The sequence below is a fragment of the Ruditapes philippinarum genome, unplaced genomic scaffold (assembly GCF_026571515.1).
Source record: "Ruditapes philippinarum isolate M1 unplaced genomic scaffold, ASM2657151v2 ctg3846_1_1_1_1, whole genome shotgun sequence".
Classification (NCBI taxonomy): Eukaryota; Metazoa; Mollusca; class Bivalvia; order Venerida; family Veneridae; genus Ruditapes; species Ruditapes philippinarum.
Window position 1 is genome coordinate 109002 of NW_026865494.1, and position 14774 is coordinate 123775.

The window sequence follows — 14774 nt, forward strand, 5'->3', positions numbered from 1 at the left end:
TGGAAGTGAATGACTATTTCAAACGTACACATATGGCAGCTTCTTATGCCGATAACGTTTAAAATGAGGTTTGGGTAAGTTAAAACGCCTTGTCATTTGTTTCATTAAAATTATTTCAAATTATTCAACCCCTTGCTACAATACACATGTATTAGTATTTGGCATGGATTATTTGTCGCCATAGAGTACCTTTTTTTATAAAATATTATGTGAATACCTCTTACAAAAAATCAAATTAAAACGGAAACAGAATATAGATATAGCTTAGATATTGTAATGATGGCTTTATGGTAAAATTGCCCCGCCCCATTGAAGCCTCGTGGCTTTCTAGTAAAGGACTTCGGGGCTATTGTAGATATATTTTGCGAAGTGCTGATGGAGTGTTATAAAAGATGTATTTTGGATAAAAAAGGCAGTTTCTATAAGTAGTATTATTTGTTTAAAGCGTAATCTATGTTATATCATTCAAATAATGTTAATACACCGGTATAACATTTCAATAAAAAAGTAGCAATGAATATTTCAATGCAATGGCTTTGCTATGTTGCATGGATGATAATAGGATTCTAGCTTTTATATATTTTTTATATTTGTAAATGCTTAAAACAGATGTAGTTGAGACCAGAGTTCGATTGAAACTGCTAGTATCAGATAATATATTACATGTACCATGACGATTAAGGGGAAGTAACTCAATTACAAGTCTGAAATGATTTTAAATAAATTACGTTTCTTGATTGCATGTTAACTGTTTGGTATTCGACCATATTTGGGACACCTGTCATATGACAGCAGTTCTACAACACAAAAACTGTCAATAAGATTTGTTTTAGAATCGTTATTGTCACATTATTTATTTAAATAAATCTATGGCATAATTCATTCTCCAATAGACCCTCAGAATGTTGTTGGGGATCATACCGGTAGGGGACTTATGGATTGCTTGCAATAACATGATAATTGCTTGTTTTACGAATGTTCTTATATCTTATATACAGAAAGAAGAAATCGCCAAACCAAATACGACGGTCACAATACTCTGCGGGCCTCGCGAGGCCATCTTTTGGGGTTATACCTTTGTGTCTAATATTGCTGTAAAATTTACGAAAAGTCTTACAATTTTATATTATAAACACAAGAAACAAATATGAGCCGCGTCACGACAAAACCAACATATAGCGTTTGCGACCAGCATGGATCCAGACCAGCATGCGCGTCCGCGCAGTCTGATCAGGATCCATGCTGTTCGCTTACAAACTCTATAACAAGTAGAGAAACTGATAGCGACCAGCATGGATCCTGATCAGACTGCGCGGATGCGCATTACGTTGGTTTTGTCGTGACGCCGCTCATATATTGTTTTCTCTGGAGAAGGGACACATATGTGATGAAATAAGTATGAAGTATCAGCGCTGAATGTGAAATAATTTATCATACAAACTACATAAAGATAGGGCACTTAATCAGTAAGTCGAACAAATTATGCCTCAGAAATCCATATTTATTAAATTCTTTAGAAATGTAAATCACATGTTTAACAATGTTTTAATAATGGATTTAGAACATGTAAATAATTTAACAGCTGAAGAAAGTTGTGCTGAATGTGCAGTAATGTGTCGTAAAGGTAGCAAATGTAAACAAATAGTATTTTGACTTCCATACAAAATACTAATTCACTATAATTATACCAATTGCCAGCAAAACAAAAGATGCAAAGATAGTTCATTTATATGGCAAATAAGTATTTTTTGTGGAAACTGTAACAAGACACCAAATATTTAAAGTTTTTACAAAATAAAAATGATAGCATTTCTGAGGCATAATGTGCCTTAAATCTCTACAACTAGTACAATGTACTATACTAATTGTTAACAGCAACAGAGGAAATAGATTGTTAGGCTAATATATGACCATTGAGTAATCTATCGAAAATAAGTAACAGAATATCAAAATTTTATAGATTATATCAATTTTGAGCATCAGGGAACTTAAAACAGATTGAAATTCAGCCAGGACTGGTTGAATCGAAACTCGGTTATAGATAAAGTAGCTGTTTAAGTACTCATCAGGTTTCTAAATATTTACACAAGGAAAAAAAATGCTGTTGCTTTGTGTTGGTATTTCAGCGTGTGCAGAACACTCCTGCAATTTATCTGAACAAACACATGCCGAGGGAGAAAATACATTGTAATAATGGGGTTACTCCTGTTTTTTTCCCCATTAACAACTTTATCATGAGGATAAAAACATATTAAATATCGGTTTATATGACTTCTCTGGTAAATACCTAGATTATCGTTTTAAATCACATCTGAGTACTTAATGGTAGTGTGACAAATGTAATTCAAATCAATTTATTGACTTCATACAGGCAGTAGATAAAAGATTTGTAGCATCTATATGTCGTCTGGAAGCGGCGCATCAAAACAGTGTGTCACTTGTCGTCTGCTATCATGAGTGGAGATATTTACCATACGGTTTGGCACGTGCTATACGTCATAATTATGATACCAATCGTAGTTGGGAACGGGTTAATTATTTTAAGCATACTTAAAGATCGGAAACTTAGGACGAATATGCATATTTTGATAGGTAATTTAGCGGCGTCTGACTTGATTACTGGTTTGTTTTTAATACCATACGATCTCGGCTTTGAACGTGTTCTTGACCACAATATGTACATATGTTTCGGAAAACTGTCGTTATTTGTGATAAGCCTTGGCTCTCGTGCTATAACCTGATGCTGATTTCGTTTGAAAGGTTTATTTGTATAGTATTTCCGCTGACACATAGGCACCACTTTACAACAACCCGGATGATAATTTTGATCGCAGTTGGATGGATGCTTGCACTTTTGAATAGTTCTTTACCATTTATGGGATGGAATGTGTATTCTGACAATAATACAGTATGTATCAGTGACACATTGTGGTCGCCAGGCTACAAAATCATGGGTAAACTGGGAGCTTATTACAGCACTTATATTCAACTTTGTTTTGTACACAATTGTAATGAAAATTGCCGTTCGTAAGGCTTGCGACAAAAACCATATAAAGGGAGGAATAAGGAATACAGCTAAAATAGATAAAGATGTTTACCAAATGATGACGATGGTGATAGTTCTGGGCGTATTTGTCATCTGTTGGTTACCATACGTCTGCGCGGCTGTTGTTGTGACGTTCTATGAAACGCCTTATACGCAATATATCAGAAGATGTACACTTATTCCTGGAGTAATAAATTCGGCTGTTAATTGGCTTATTTATGGATATAGAAACAGTGAGTTTCGGAAAGCGTTTAAGGCGTGGTTTCAATGTCGTCTGCTGTGTAAAAAGCCAAACAATGCTACTGCTACTGTAACTTCAACACAGTTCACAATTACTTGATTTTTGATTTCAGTACAATGCACACATTTCGAAATGTTTAAGTTTAAAAGTTTGGGAAATGCCAATTACAAGTCACGTGTTATTGTATTGTGATTTTTTGTGTGTGTTTTTTTTTGTTAATAAATAATTTCATAGAATCATTTATATTTTATCGAAACATAACCGATGTTCAGTTTCTAGATTATTCATTTCAATAGTGAATTTCGAAGCTTGTTTAGGTGTCAAATTTAATGCCCTAGTTTACTGATACTTTACAATCAACAAATCTATTTAAAAATGTACTAATTTTAATTGACTGTGAAGTGGCTTTCTTCGATCGGATCTCTAATTTATAATAGATCTAAAATTACGAAAAATTAGCAAAAGGACTTTATCTTGGATTTTTATTAATTGTTTGAATCTGAAATGGCCATGACTGGATTTTAAATGACCATGTACGGTTCTAAGATACAAATGTATTCAAGTGCAAATCTTAGATTTTCTTGCATAAATCTAAGATAGTCAGGTATGAATCTAGGCACAGACACTTGGGGTGTGGAGCTTAAAACGCCTTTAAAATCCAAATAAAATGTATATTTGTCAATCCCAGCACATGTGCTAATCATATATATCAAAAAAAAACTTAATATAATCCGCTTTGAAAAAAATCATATTTCAACGTCTATAATAATTATAGATGTTGAAATATGATTTTTTTTTTCAAAACGGCTTATATTAAGTTTTTTTATATATATGATCAGTACATGTGCTGGGATTGACAAATACCGATATACATTTTATTTGGATTTTAAAGGCGTTTTAAGCTCCACACCCAAAATGTCTGTGGATCTAGGTTCGCTATGTATGGTTTAAAGATTAACATCTAATGATCTTAGAGATTCGATGTATTTGTAACTTGATTTAAAGTTACAACAGGCATTTTTTCCTCTATTTGGGGAAAATGCCACATGGCAAATTTGGGGAATTTGTATAGTAGAATTTTCCACTTTGGGAATTGAAACGTTTCATTTTTAATGCAGCACTCTTGCAGAGGAAATATTAGTCCATTAGGGCCTACTCATTCAAGAACATTTATATACGACCCCGAGTGTACGGGATTCGCAGGATTTTTCCAAACCACTGTTGTGACACGTGACCATGTTGAATAAATTATCTCCCCTACCTATATTGGCTACTGCGCTAGTAACGCACTAATTTTTGCAAAGAAGAAAACACGATATATTGACGCTTGTGTCAACATTCTTTTCGGAATAAGGACGACATTTACATAGTATACCAAATAAGACCAGAATTAACCGTTTACTTGACATTTTATTTCATTAATCCCATATTTTTATTATTTTCTACAGTCAAACGTGTATTAAGCGACCGCGCGAGGGAAACAAATTAAACGGTCTCTTAAGACAAAGCATGATAAAAAAGTCAAAATTTATACAATTGATTTTGCGGTGGGAACGTTTTTCAACTTCATTTATACAAATGTTTAATAATTAGAACGCTCCGATATTCTAAATGGATGCTAATGTATACAAAAATAACTTTCTGCTATTTATTGACAAAACGGTTTTGAACCATTACGTACATGTTTGGCATTTTTCCGGAAAATTTAAACTTCTCCGTTTTTCCTTGTCTCCAACACGAAAACCTTAATAAGTGAAGATGTTTTCTGTAGGGCATTTTTCATTTGAAATAAACAAACCACATCTGATTGTAACGATAAATTTAATTGCTGATCAAGTTCAAGGTCAATTCATTTCAGTTTAAATATCAACAGCGAATATTGAAAATGAATAAATAAAATTGAAAATTGAATCCTAATAAAATCAACAAATTGAAAAATAAATATAAAATTAAAGATTAAACACCCACATAAAATAGCGTATGACGTCAACAATAAGTTTTCACGTGTCCCCTTTTTTGTTGCGCACCGATCCGTCGGACGTTTTAAGAAAAACATCTATTGCACAAATTTTTGTTTTGAATGCCCCTTAAAATTTTATTTAAGCCTAAAAATTTCCAGTTAATGAAACAAATTTAAAAAGTCCATAAGAGAACCACTCTATATAATACAGTTTTTTGCAAAACATTTCTCTGAAGGTGATAAAATTAAGTCATGCCGCTATGGAGACCAAAAATGCCCAAAAAAAATCCAAGGAAAGCCGCCATTGTCACCGTCTTTACATCCGCGGATTTAAAAAGATTTGTGCTGGGGTTCCCGTTTTTACGTCCTGCTCTTTTACTTTCTTTTTGCAATAACAACCACACAAATATAGAAACCAACGTTCAGAGAAAGTACCAAAACAAAATTGACATTCATCCCGAATTTGCACCATCCTCCCCAGATGATACTTGCGTTACACTGTAAATTAGATACGTAACGTGAATCAAACGTATTGCAGCCGAAGATTGGCGAAAGAGTCCAAAACAGAACATAAATCCATCCAATGCAGACGACAATGCCAAGTTTTTGTTTTGTGAAGTGCGCATGCTTGAGCGGAAATGCTACAGCTGAGAACCGTTCAACGGAAATGATAAACAGTCCCATGCAGGATCCGCCTAACGTCAAAGTAAAAACTGATAGTTTTATCAAGCAGTAATATTTTTCCTGGTCGACGTGAAAAGAGTCACCAACTGTTTCTAACGGAAGTAGTGTTGCTCCAACCAGTAGGTCATTAACAGCAAGGTGACCAATCAAAATGTGTATTTTGGTGCGTAAACGCCGGAAGCGGACAATGCTCAGGAGAATCAAAGTATTTCCAAACACAGTCGGTAAGAACATAACGGCATCTATTACGTTCCAAATAATGTCGTATTCTTGTGTAGAAGTAAGTCCATAGAACAACATCTTGTCGCAGCTTTCATTCTTGAAGTGAAACATATTTGGTCCTTTCTTTTAGGAAGTAATTTACAGGTATAAAATGTCAAGCGAACGCATATGGCATAACATTGCAAACTGTGACACATCTGTTGATATTAAATGCCCGATGCCAAATGGTAAACTTATGAAAATATTCTGAATCAAACTTGATAACACATTACTAATATAAACGAAAAAAGATGTTAAGAATTTGAGTGACCTCTTCACTCATGGCAAGATAACCTCAAGCTTTAAGACACTGGTGTCAACAAATGAGGAGAAAATAAACACATTGATGTCTAAGGAACGATAAGACATGTGATAATGCTTGGCAATTCTGTTAGAGTGACAAAAATATCAATGTTTATCTCTCAAGTGGCTGCTATTTAAGCACTATTTGTTGACATTTAAAAGGACGTTATACGTCTTGTAATCTATATTATCTGTCACAGTTATAAAATCTTAAAGGAACTCCACTGAGGTCCAAAAGCCTAAAACGTAAAATATGAATTTCTTACATAGATCGGCTTAGACACTTAAAATAGAAAGATATGTTTAAGATAGTATAAAAGTATACTCGGAAATACATTGAAACTCGTATTTTTGTGTTTTTCTTAGCAAAGCGTTGCAACGTGTTTCAATTTCCGGTCATTTTTCACATTAAGTTTAATCATTCTAGTTAGTTATATGACTAGACCTTCATCAAATGAAAATTTAATCTCAAGAAAATATTTCCATTTCCGTCATGTCAAAAGACCTCAATGGAGTGCCTTTAACTTCAATCTGGAAGTCAAGATCAAGCCGGAAATTTTTCAATATTCTTTATAACAAGGCTATTTTTTCTGTAGTTTAAACGAAAGTGTTCTTGACTGAAATCTCGTTTTAAGCGAATGAAAATGTTGAACGCTAAGATAAAGCAAATACATGCTCTAAAAGTAGAATTGTCTGAGTGGACAATTTTCTTTTCCCTGTCAAAATAGGATTAAAAGCATCAAGTGAAATGTAAAACTGATTGACATGGCCGGAAGTTAAAGCGTCGTACTAGTCTAAGGATCTTTAGCCACCTGGGTTCAATGCCCATAAAGGACAAGCCGGTGTCTCTTCTAGCAAGAATCCTTACACCTATTGCTCAATACTAGTTGGTTCCAGGAACGAACCTGAGAGTGTGTCTAAAGGTTTATAGCTTGCTACACAATTGAACTGGAATACATTTTCTATAAACATATAAACAAAACTGATTGGCAGAAAGACAAGTTGATACAAGATTGGCGTGAATACCTTTCTCCTGGTCATTTTTTCTACCGAAAAAAAAACAAAAAAAAAACTAAAACACTAACAAAATGTCAATGGTAGGACAATGCCCTCAGTCAACTGTTTTTGTAAACATCCCGTCGTCGGTCGACCCGGTAAAAAAGTAAAAATAAAATGTTAGAATATTAAAAAATAATGTATCGCACCAAAGATTGGATTAAAGTTTATTACTTCATAAAATTATTTTACTGCCTACTTTAGTCCTGCAAACGGGATAAAGTTTTTCCCCCTAATGTTCCCACTTGAACTCCCAAACAAAAGTGCTTGAAAATACTAATTAAAATTATTTTAAACAGGTCACAGAAATCAATAATATCCGGTAAATGATACTGTTTATGTCCATACATTTAATAACAATTACGTGCATTTTACTAATTTACAAAACAGACACTCATATCGCAATATTTGAACGCTTTTGGCAATCAATTAATTATACAAGTAGTATTTATTTTTAATTTAAAAGTAGCGTTCGGGCGGAACAAAGGCATGGCGCCGAAGTAAATATTAAATGCCCATTACTGCGTTTTAAGCAGATTTTGTTTAGATTTTTACCTGTACTATTAATTGATTCTGGATTAATAACGCACAAACAATTGAAATACCCTTTTGAACGGAATTAAATAATAGAGAATAATGCATTTAAAGTACGGTTATGTACACAGTCATATAAAAATATTTTCGTACTTAACAATGAACAAGCAATTACTTTAACTAAATAGTACAACGTTCGTTAAATTAGTTATCTTACATTTCAATCTCAAATACGAAATAAAATCTGTGACACTACATACATGTAACTGATTCGGATTTCGGGTAATGGCTCGGATAGTGTGGATACTTTTTCTGTACACGATTTTTCCTGGAGTTGTAGGTTTTTCGGGGTCGAATGTAAAAGACGTCATCACCAAGTTATTTACTACAGACGGATACAGCAATAAGGTCCGGCCACTGCTGAGCCAGAGTCTTACACTCGTCATTAACGTGGAATTTTATTTGAATTGTAAGAATATTAAAATATCAATTATCATTATAAACCTGCGGTGGAGGATGTTGTAGTTGTTTTGTTCTTTTGTTTTTGTTTGCTTTTTTCTGTTGTTTTGCCGTTTGTTTGGGTGTTGTTTGTTGTTGTTGTTGTTTTTTGTTTTTTTTGGGGGGGGGGTCTTTTAGGGTTTGTTTGGGTGTTTTGTTCTTTTCTTTTTTTGTTTGTTTTGATTGTTTTTTTTTGTTTTTTTTTGTGTTCTTTTGGGGTTCGTTTTGGTGTTTTGCTCTTTTATTTGTTCTGTTGTATTGTTTGTTTCCTTGTTTTTTTTGGGTGTTCTTTTGGGGTTTGTTTGTGTGTTTTGTTCTCTTTTTCTGGTTTTGTGTTTGTTTGTTGTTTTGCGTTCTTTTGGTTATTTTTGTTCTTTTTTGTTTGATTTTTTGTTTTGTCTATTAATTGTTTTTTGTTGTTGTTTTCTTTGTGATATATTTATTAAAATTGTGGGAATGTCAATTCGAAATATGGGATAACAAAAAAACCCCACTGGTTTGAAAGCAATCTTTTGCAGCATTCCTTAGTTTTATTTACTGGTGGCAAAGGCTTTACATTTTTTTTTATTCAAGCCGACCACGTGACTATTTATAAAAACGTCTTAGAATAAAATATTCAAGACAATAGATACAAAATTTTGTTCCACAGTTTATCTTCCAGGACTAAGAATATCGAATTATTAGTATCATAATTTTTAGTTTAAATAAGTTTTCATTACACTTAGCTTAAGGAAATTTGCTATAGTTGTTTACCTGTATATACTCGTAATTAATAAAGAACTGTTACACAGAAAATATCTAAATTTTGCAAGATATAAGAACATGCTAAAAGAAGAATTAATAGGCACTGCGTATCTCATTCGTGACATATGTTCCCTTGAATCTATTATAATAAATTTATTTGTTAATTCAAATTTATTCAATGTTTTTGGTTTATGTTTGAAGTTCCTATTTATTTTGAAAACACATTTTATGTAATTCTAAAAACATTTGTGTTTTTTTTTCAGTTTGAATAAAGAGGCTGAACTTTTAACTTTTAAAGTATTATTATACTATTAGGTAGAAAAATGCAATTATCAGTCCGAGAACTGTCGAACAATCACCTGAAAGAAAGTTTGCTACCTAAAACTTTACGGTAGAAATTAAATCGTCTTGATTACATTAATTAATTAAGAATTATATTTCTTTAAAAATAAGTGCAAAAACTAAACAAGCTAAAGAGCAGATAACCCAAAATCAGATCGGCGTCTTATTTCCTTTTCGCTGGGATGTTTCAATCGATTAATAATATGTTAACAGCTTTCCGCGTCTTAATGAAAAACAAATGTAGTTAGCATCTTTAAGGTTCTTTTTGACATAAATTTGATTTTGAGTGAACTATTTGGAGTTGCTGTATAATCTTATGTAATATAACTTTATTGCTATTTTTAGCCGTCATTGACTTTGATGAGCAAGATGAGGTTTTAACAACATCCGGGTACTTGGCGCTCTCTTGGACCGATGAGTATCTTACATGGACACCGTCTGATTTTAACGGAACAACGGAAATATTTCTCGTAAGCGTGTTTTATGCATACAAGGTTCACAGTCCAAAATAAACAAGTAAAAATAGGTTTCATGCGGGGGGAGAGTTTTCATAATTTAAAGCTATTTCATTTAACTGTTTTCAAAATTATTTGAAAAAAAAAATAAATAAATAAAAAAAACGTTTGTGTCGAGAATATAGTTGATAATAATCAATCAATAGAAGGTCTTTGATTGTCACGTCATAGTATCTTGTTAGGTAAGGGTAGTTTATCACGTCGTACTAGTGTTAGGTCATAGAAGTTTGTCACGTCATAGTAGATTGTTAGGTCATAGCAGTTTGTGACGTTGTTATAGATTGTAAGGTCATAGAAGTTTGTCACGTTATAGTAGATTGTCACTTCATAGTAATTTGTCACGTCATACAAAATAGTCACGTCATAGTATCTTGTAAGGTCATAGCAGTTTGTAACATCGTTATAGATTGTAAGGTCATAGAAGTTTGTCACGTTATAGTAGATTGTAACTTCATAGTTATTTGTCACGTCATACAAGATTGTCACGTCATAGTAGTTTGTAATGTCATAGTGGATTTTCACATCATACCAGATTGTCACCTCATAGTATCTTGTAAGGTCAAACTAGTTTGTCACGTCGTTATAGATTGTTAGGTCATAGAAGTTTGTCAGTTATAGTAGATTATCACTTCATAGTACTAGTACTTTCACATCATACAAAACTGTCACATCATAGTATCTTGTTATGTCATAGTAGTTTATCACGTCGTAATAAATTGTAAGGTCATAGTAGTTTGTCACGTCATAGTAGATTGTCACTTCATAGTAGTTTGTCACGTCATAGAAGACTGTCACATCATAGTGGTTTGTCACATCATAGTGAATTGTCAGGCAATATAATCTTGTCACGTTTTAGTATATTGTCACTTCATAATACATTGTCACGTCAGAGTCAATACCAATGTTTAACCTAAGGTTTTGTTCGTCTGTACTTAGTCTAGTATATGACAGCACGAAATGGATAAGTCAGTAATAAGTTTAATATTCATTTTCAAATATTTGCAGCCGCAAGATGATATATGGAAACCGGATGTCTCTCTGCGAAACACTTACAACAGTTTTAAGGGTTTGGGCTCCACTTATCTCTACGTCAAAGTTCAACATAATGGCGAAGTAACATGGAAGCCGTTCCAAGTAATTTGCATGTTGTTTTCTTTTCTAAGAAAATTTGCTTAATGGAGAATACCTCTATGGCCAAAGGGTTACGATCGATTACTTTAAAGCGTCCTTTTTGTACTTCAGGGCATACAATTTTTGTCACTGTCTTTTTAGTTGCTTTTTATCGGCCGGAAACTGTTCAGCTACTTCACAAAAGGTCGGTGGTTCTCCCCAAATGTCTTTTCTTGCACGGAGTTTACTCGGAACCTTTTCATTCAACGGTCGACTTTGTCGTTATTTGACAAATATAGCGTACGTTTAACATATAACAGTTACTAAACAAAGAAAAAAAAGATCAAGTTATTATTTTTGTTATTTACGAAAGGCACATTAATGTGACATTATGCCCAAGAAATCCATATTTTTAAATACTTTATAACTGTTATTGTCAAACATGTTGTATAATTTAATGATGATTTAATAATGATTCAGAATAACTATGTTTAGTGATAATCAGCTAAAGAAATTAACACTGAACATGCAGTAATGTATCACAAAGGAAGCAAAATGTAAACAAAGTAGTATTTTGACTTTTATACAAAAATAATTCACTAATATTAACCCAATTGCTAACAGAGCAACAGAAGGAAAAAATAGTTCATCTATATGGCAGATGAGTATTGTTTTGGAAACTGTAACAAGATATTAAAACTAAAACGTTGATAAAGAAATTAAAAACGATAATATCTGAGGCATAGTGGGCCTTTAAACATACTCAATAACATATTTAAAGCATTTGTTGAAATTGATTAAACAATCTGAAAACAGATGGTTTATTTTCTTGAATAAATTTCCTCCCGCAGATTCTCAAATCAACTTGTGCTGTTGATATCAAATATTTCCCATTCGACAAACAGTTATGTGAGATCAAATTCACTGCATGGAGTTACACTCGTGAAGACATCGATTTGAATGCTGGAGCAAACGGTGTTACACTGGAGGATTATTCGACGAATGCCCAATGGGAGTTAACTAAAACCAGCTACAAGGAGGTCAACGATGATTCTGATGAAGCTGCCGTGATCTTTGAAATAGAACTTAAACGGAAATCAAGTTTCTACGTCATCAATATCATTGCACCTGTCATTTTGTTGTCTGTATTAAACGTTTGTACTTTTCTACTTCCGGTAGCGTCTGGTGAAAAGGCCGGCTACTCTGTGACAGTTTTCCTGTCGCTGGCTGTATTTCTTACTATAATTGCGTCTGAGCTTCCGAAGAACTCCGATGTTGTCTCGTTTATGTCCATTTATCTACTTTTAATGAGTATTTTGAGTACATTAATTGTAGCCTTGTCCCTTTTGCAGATACGTATGTCTGAGTGGTCAACAGAGCAAACACCTATTAATAGATTCCTTGTGTTATTTATCAAAATGTCACTGTTCTTTAGATGTAAATCTTGTTCAACAAAAATTGGTCCACGTTCTAGCACTGTCAAAGTTGTAGAAATATACGATGATGACAAAAAATCGCTTAAGTCTGTAAGTGACGACGATTTTGATTGGTCAGATGTTAATGACGCAATAGATTTTCTTTTTTTCTGGCTTTCGATGATTTTCACGTGTGTGTGTACTGTTGTCATTTTCTGCCTTTGTGTAACGCATGGTTAACCACGGATTTATGTTAGAAGGTAACGTGACTTGTTACATACTTAGTATACCTATTACACCCTTTATTGATAGGAGGGTATCTATCCTAAGAATGTATTTGCCAGGAATATAATTCGAGACATGTTGATACTTGTGTCACTAGAAGTGATAGAAGATTCTATTCTTTGCCAATGTTTTCTTATTGATAAACATACTGTGTAACTTAATGATATATGTATTATAAAGTGTAGACGTTGACCATTTCACTGTATTATAATTATGCTTATTGGTAATACGTACTGTGTACGCATAGGCATATTGTCCGGATGTTTTATGTATTAAACCCTTGAACCTCTTGTATTTTCAAACAAAGGCAAATCTTTCCATACATAAAGCAGGCATTGTATAAAATACTGATAAAATTTTGTGAAAAACAAGTCAGTTGTCGCTGAAAAGATTGTCATTCGTTAAAAATCACAATCAATACTATGAAAATGCAGTCCAGGTTAGCATTTTAATGTTACACAGCCATGTTAAAACGCAATTTATTGTTACTTTCTCTTAAACGGCGTTTGCGTATTAAGTTATACTATTGTACAAAAATGTTAAGGAACTTGTAAATCATGACTTATTTAGACAAAATACTTCGTTTTCTTGGCCGCCCTTTAATTTTTGATTTCAATGCACATTGTTACTGGCTCCTGGTTAACTTGAATTTATTTTTTTCTTCATTTTTGTAACTACATAAAAATGTTATTCTTAAAATTTATTTCTATATTGATTATATTAACAATTTATTATATAATTATAATACTGTTCATTTATAATTATTATGCTTTATATAGGACCAAGACCAATACTGTTGTAGACATTTTCGGCCGAAATGAAATTTGGTAAACATTCTTTTCTGTTGTGCTCATTGTAGAGTGGTATTTTTATCAAGCATTTTAAAGTTAAATTCTAGGGTCTAGATAGTTACCGTTTTTCTTTGATTTTAAATTTGAAATATACGAAAAAAGAAAAGAAAAATAGCACTCCCACTAAAAAAAAAACGTAATGTTGTTTATTCGGTTACATTGTTAGCCGTTGCACTGAGACGGAAAGTCCAGCAAGTAGAATCAAAGATCAATGATTATGCTAAATAGGTTCTACTTGAATTCTTTTAAGAATAGTTTGAAATTCGAGACGTTAGTAAAAAAAGTATATTGTGAAGTTTCAGAACAAATTTTCTACTAGATTTTGTTTTACTATAGTATTATGATAAAGTATATATTAAAAAGTTGAATACTTGCCAGATTTAAAGTATAAATATGAAAAAAGCTCTTAATCCGATATAAATTAAAAAACTTCATGATCTTGAAATTAGATTACAATTTTCTATCGCTTTAAATATTTATATGGCTTTTATAATTTATAATTACGCAGGTGTACACAAAAAAGGAACCAAAGTATTTTAAAGACTTCTATTAAAGCGAATTAGTCTATAATGGAATACACTGAAATACACTGACTAATTACGTTCAAAGAATTTAGTATCAGACATGATAACAACAGACCACAAAATAACTACAATGTATTCATTGTTTATGGAGGTTGTTGCCAAATGTGAGATACATGATCCGATATTACTTATACATGTACATATGAGCCGTGTCACGACAAAACCAACATAATGGGTTTGCGATCAGCATGGATCCAGACCAGCCTGCGCATCCGCGCAGTCTGATCAGGATCCATGCTGTTCGCTTACCAACCCTATTACAAGTAGAGAAACTGATAGCGAACAGCATGGTTCCTGATCAGATTGCGCGGATGCGCAGGCTGGTCTGGATCCATGCTGGTCGCA

The 14774-nt window shown here is 33.0% G+C and overlaps 2 protein-coding genes across 2 annotated transcripts; both read left to right on the plus strand.

Moving 5' to 3' along the window:
* The first annotated feature begins 2314 nt into the window (after positions 1-2314).
* Positions 2315-3454, plus strand: LOC132729375 (histamine H2 receptor-like). Its single transcript, XM_060715139.1, has 2 exons — positions 2315-2727; positions 2863-3454. Exons 1-2 carry the CDS (start codon positions 2454-2456, stop codon positions 3384-3386), a joined length of 798 nt encoding a protein of 265 aa, XP_060571122.1. The 5' UTR covers positions 2315-2453; the 3' UTR covers positions 3387-3454.
* Positions 3455-8193: 4739 nt separating this feature from the next.
* LOC132729376 (acetylcholine receptor subunit beta-type acr-3-like) lies at positions 8194-12820 on the plus strand (the record flags this gene model as incomplete). Its single annotated transcript, XM_060715140.1, has 4 exons — positions 8194-8554; positions 10015-10139; positions 11190-11318; positions 12146-12820. Coding segments are annotated over exons 1-4 (1113 nt in total), but the record flags the coding sequence as incomplete, so codon positions are not given.
* Positions 12821-14774: the final 1954 nt, after the last annotated feature.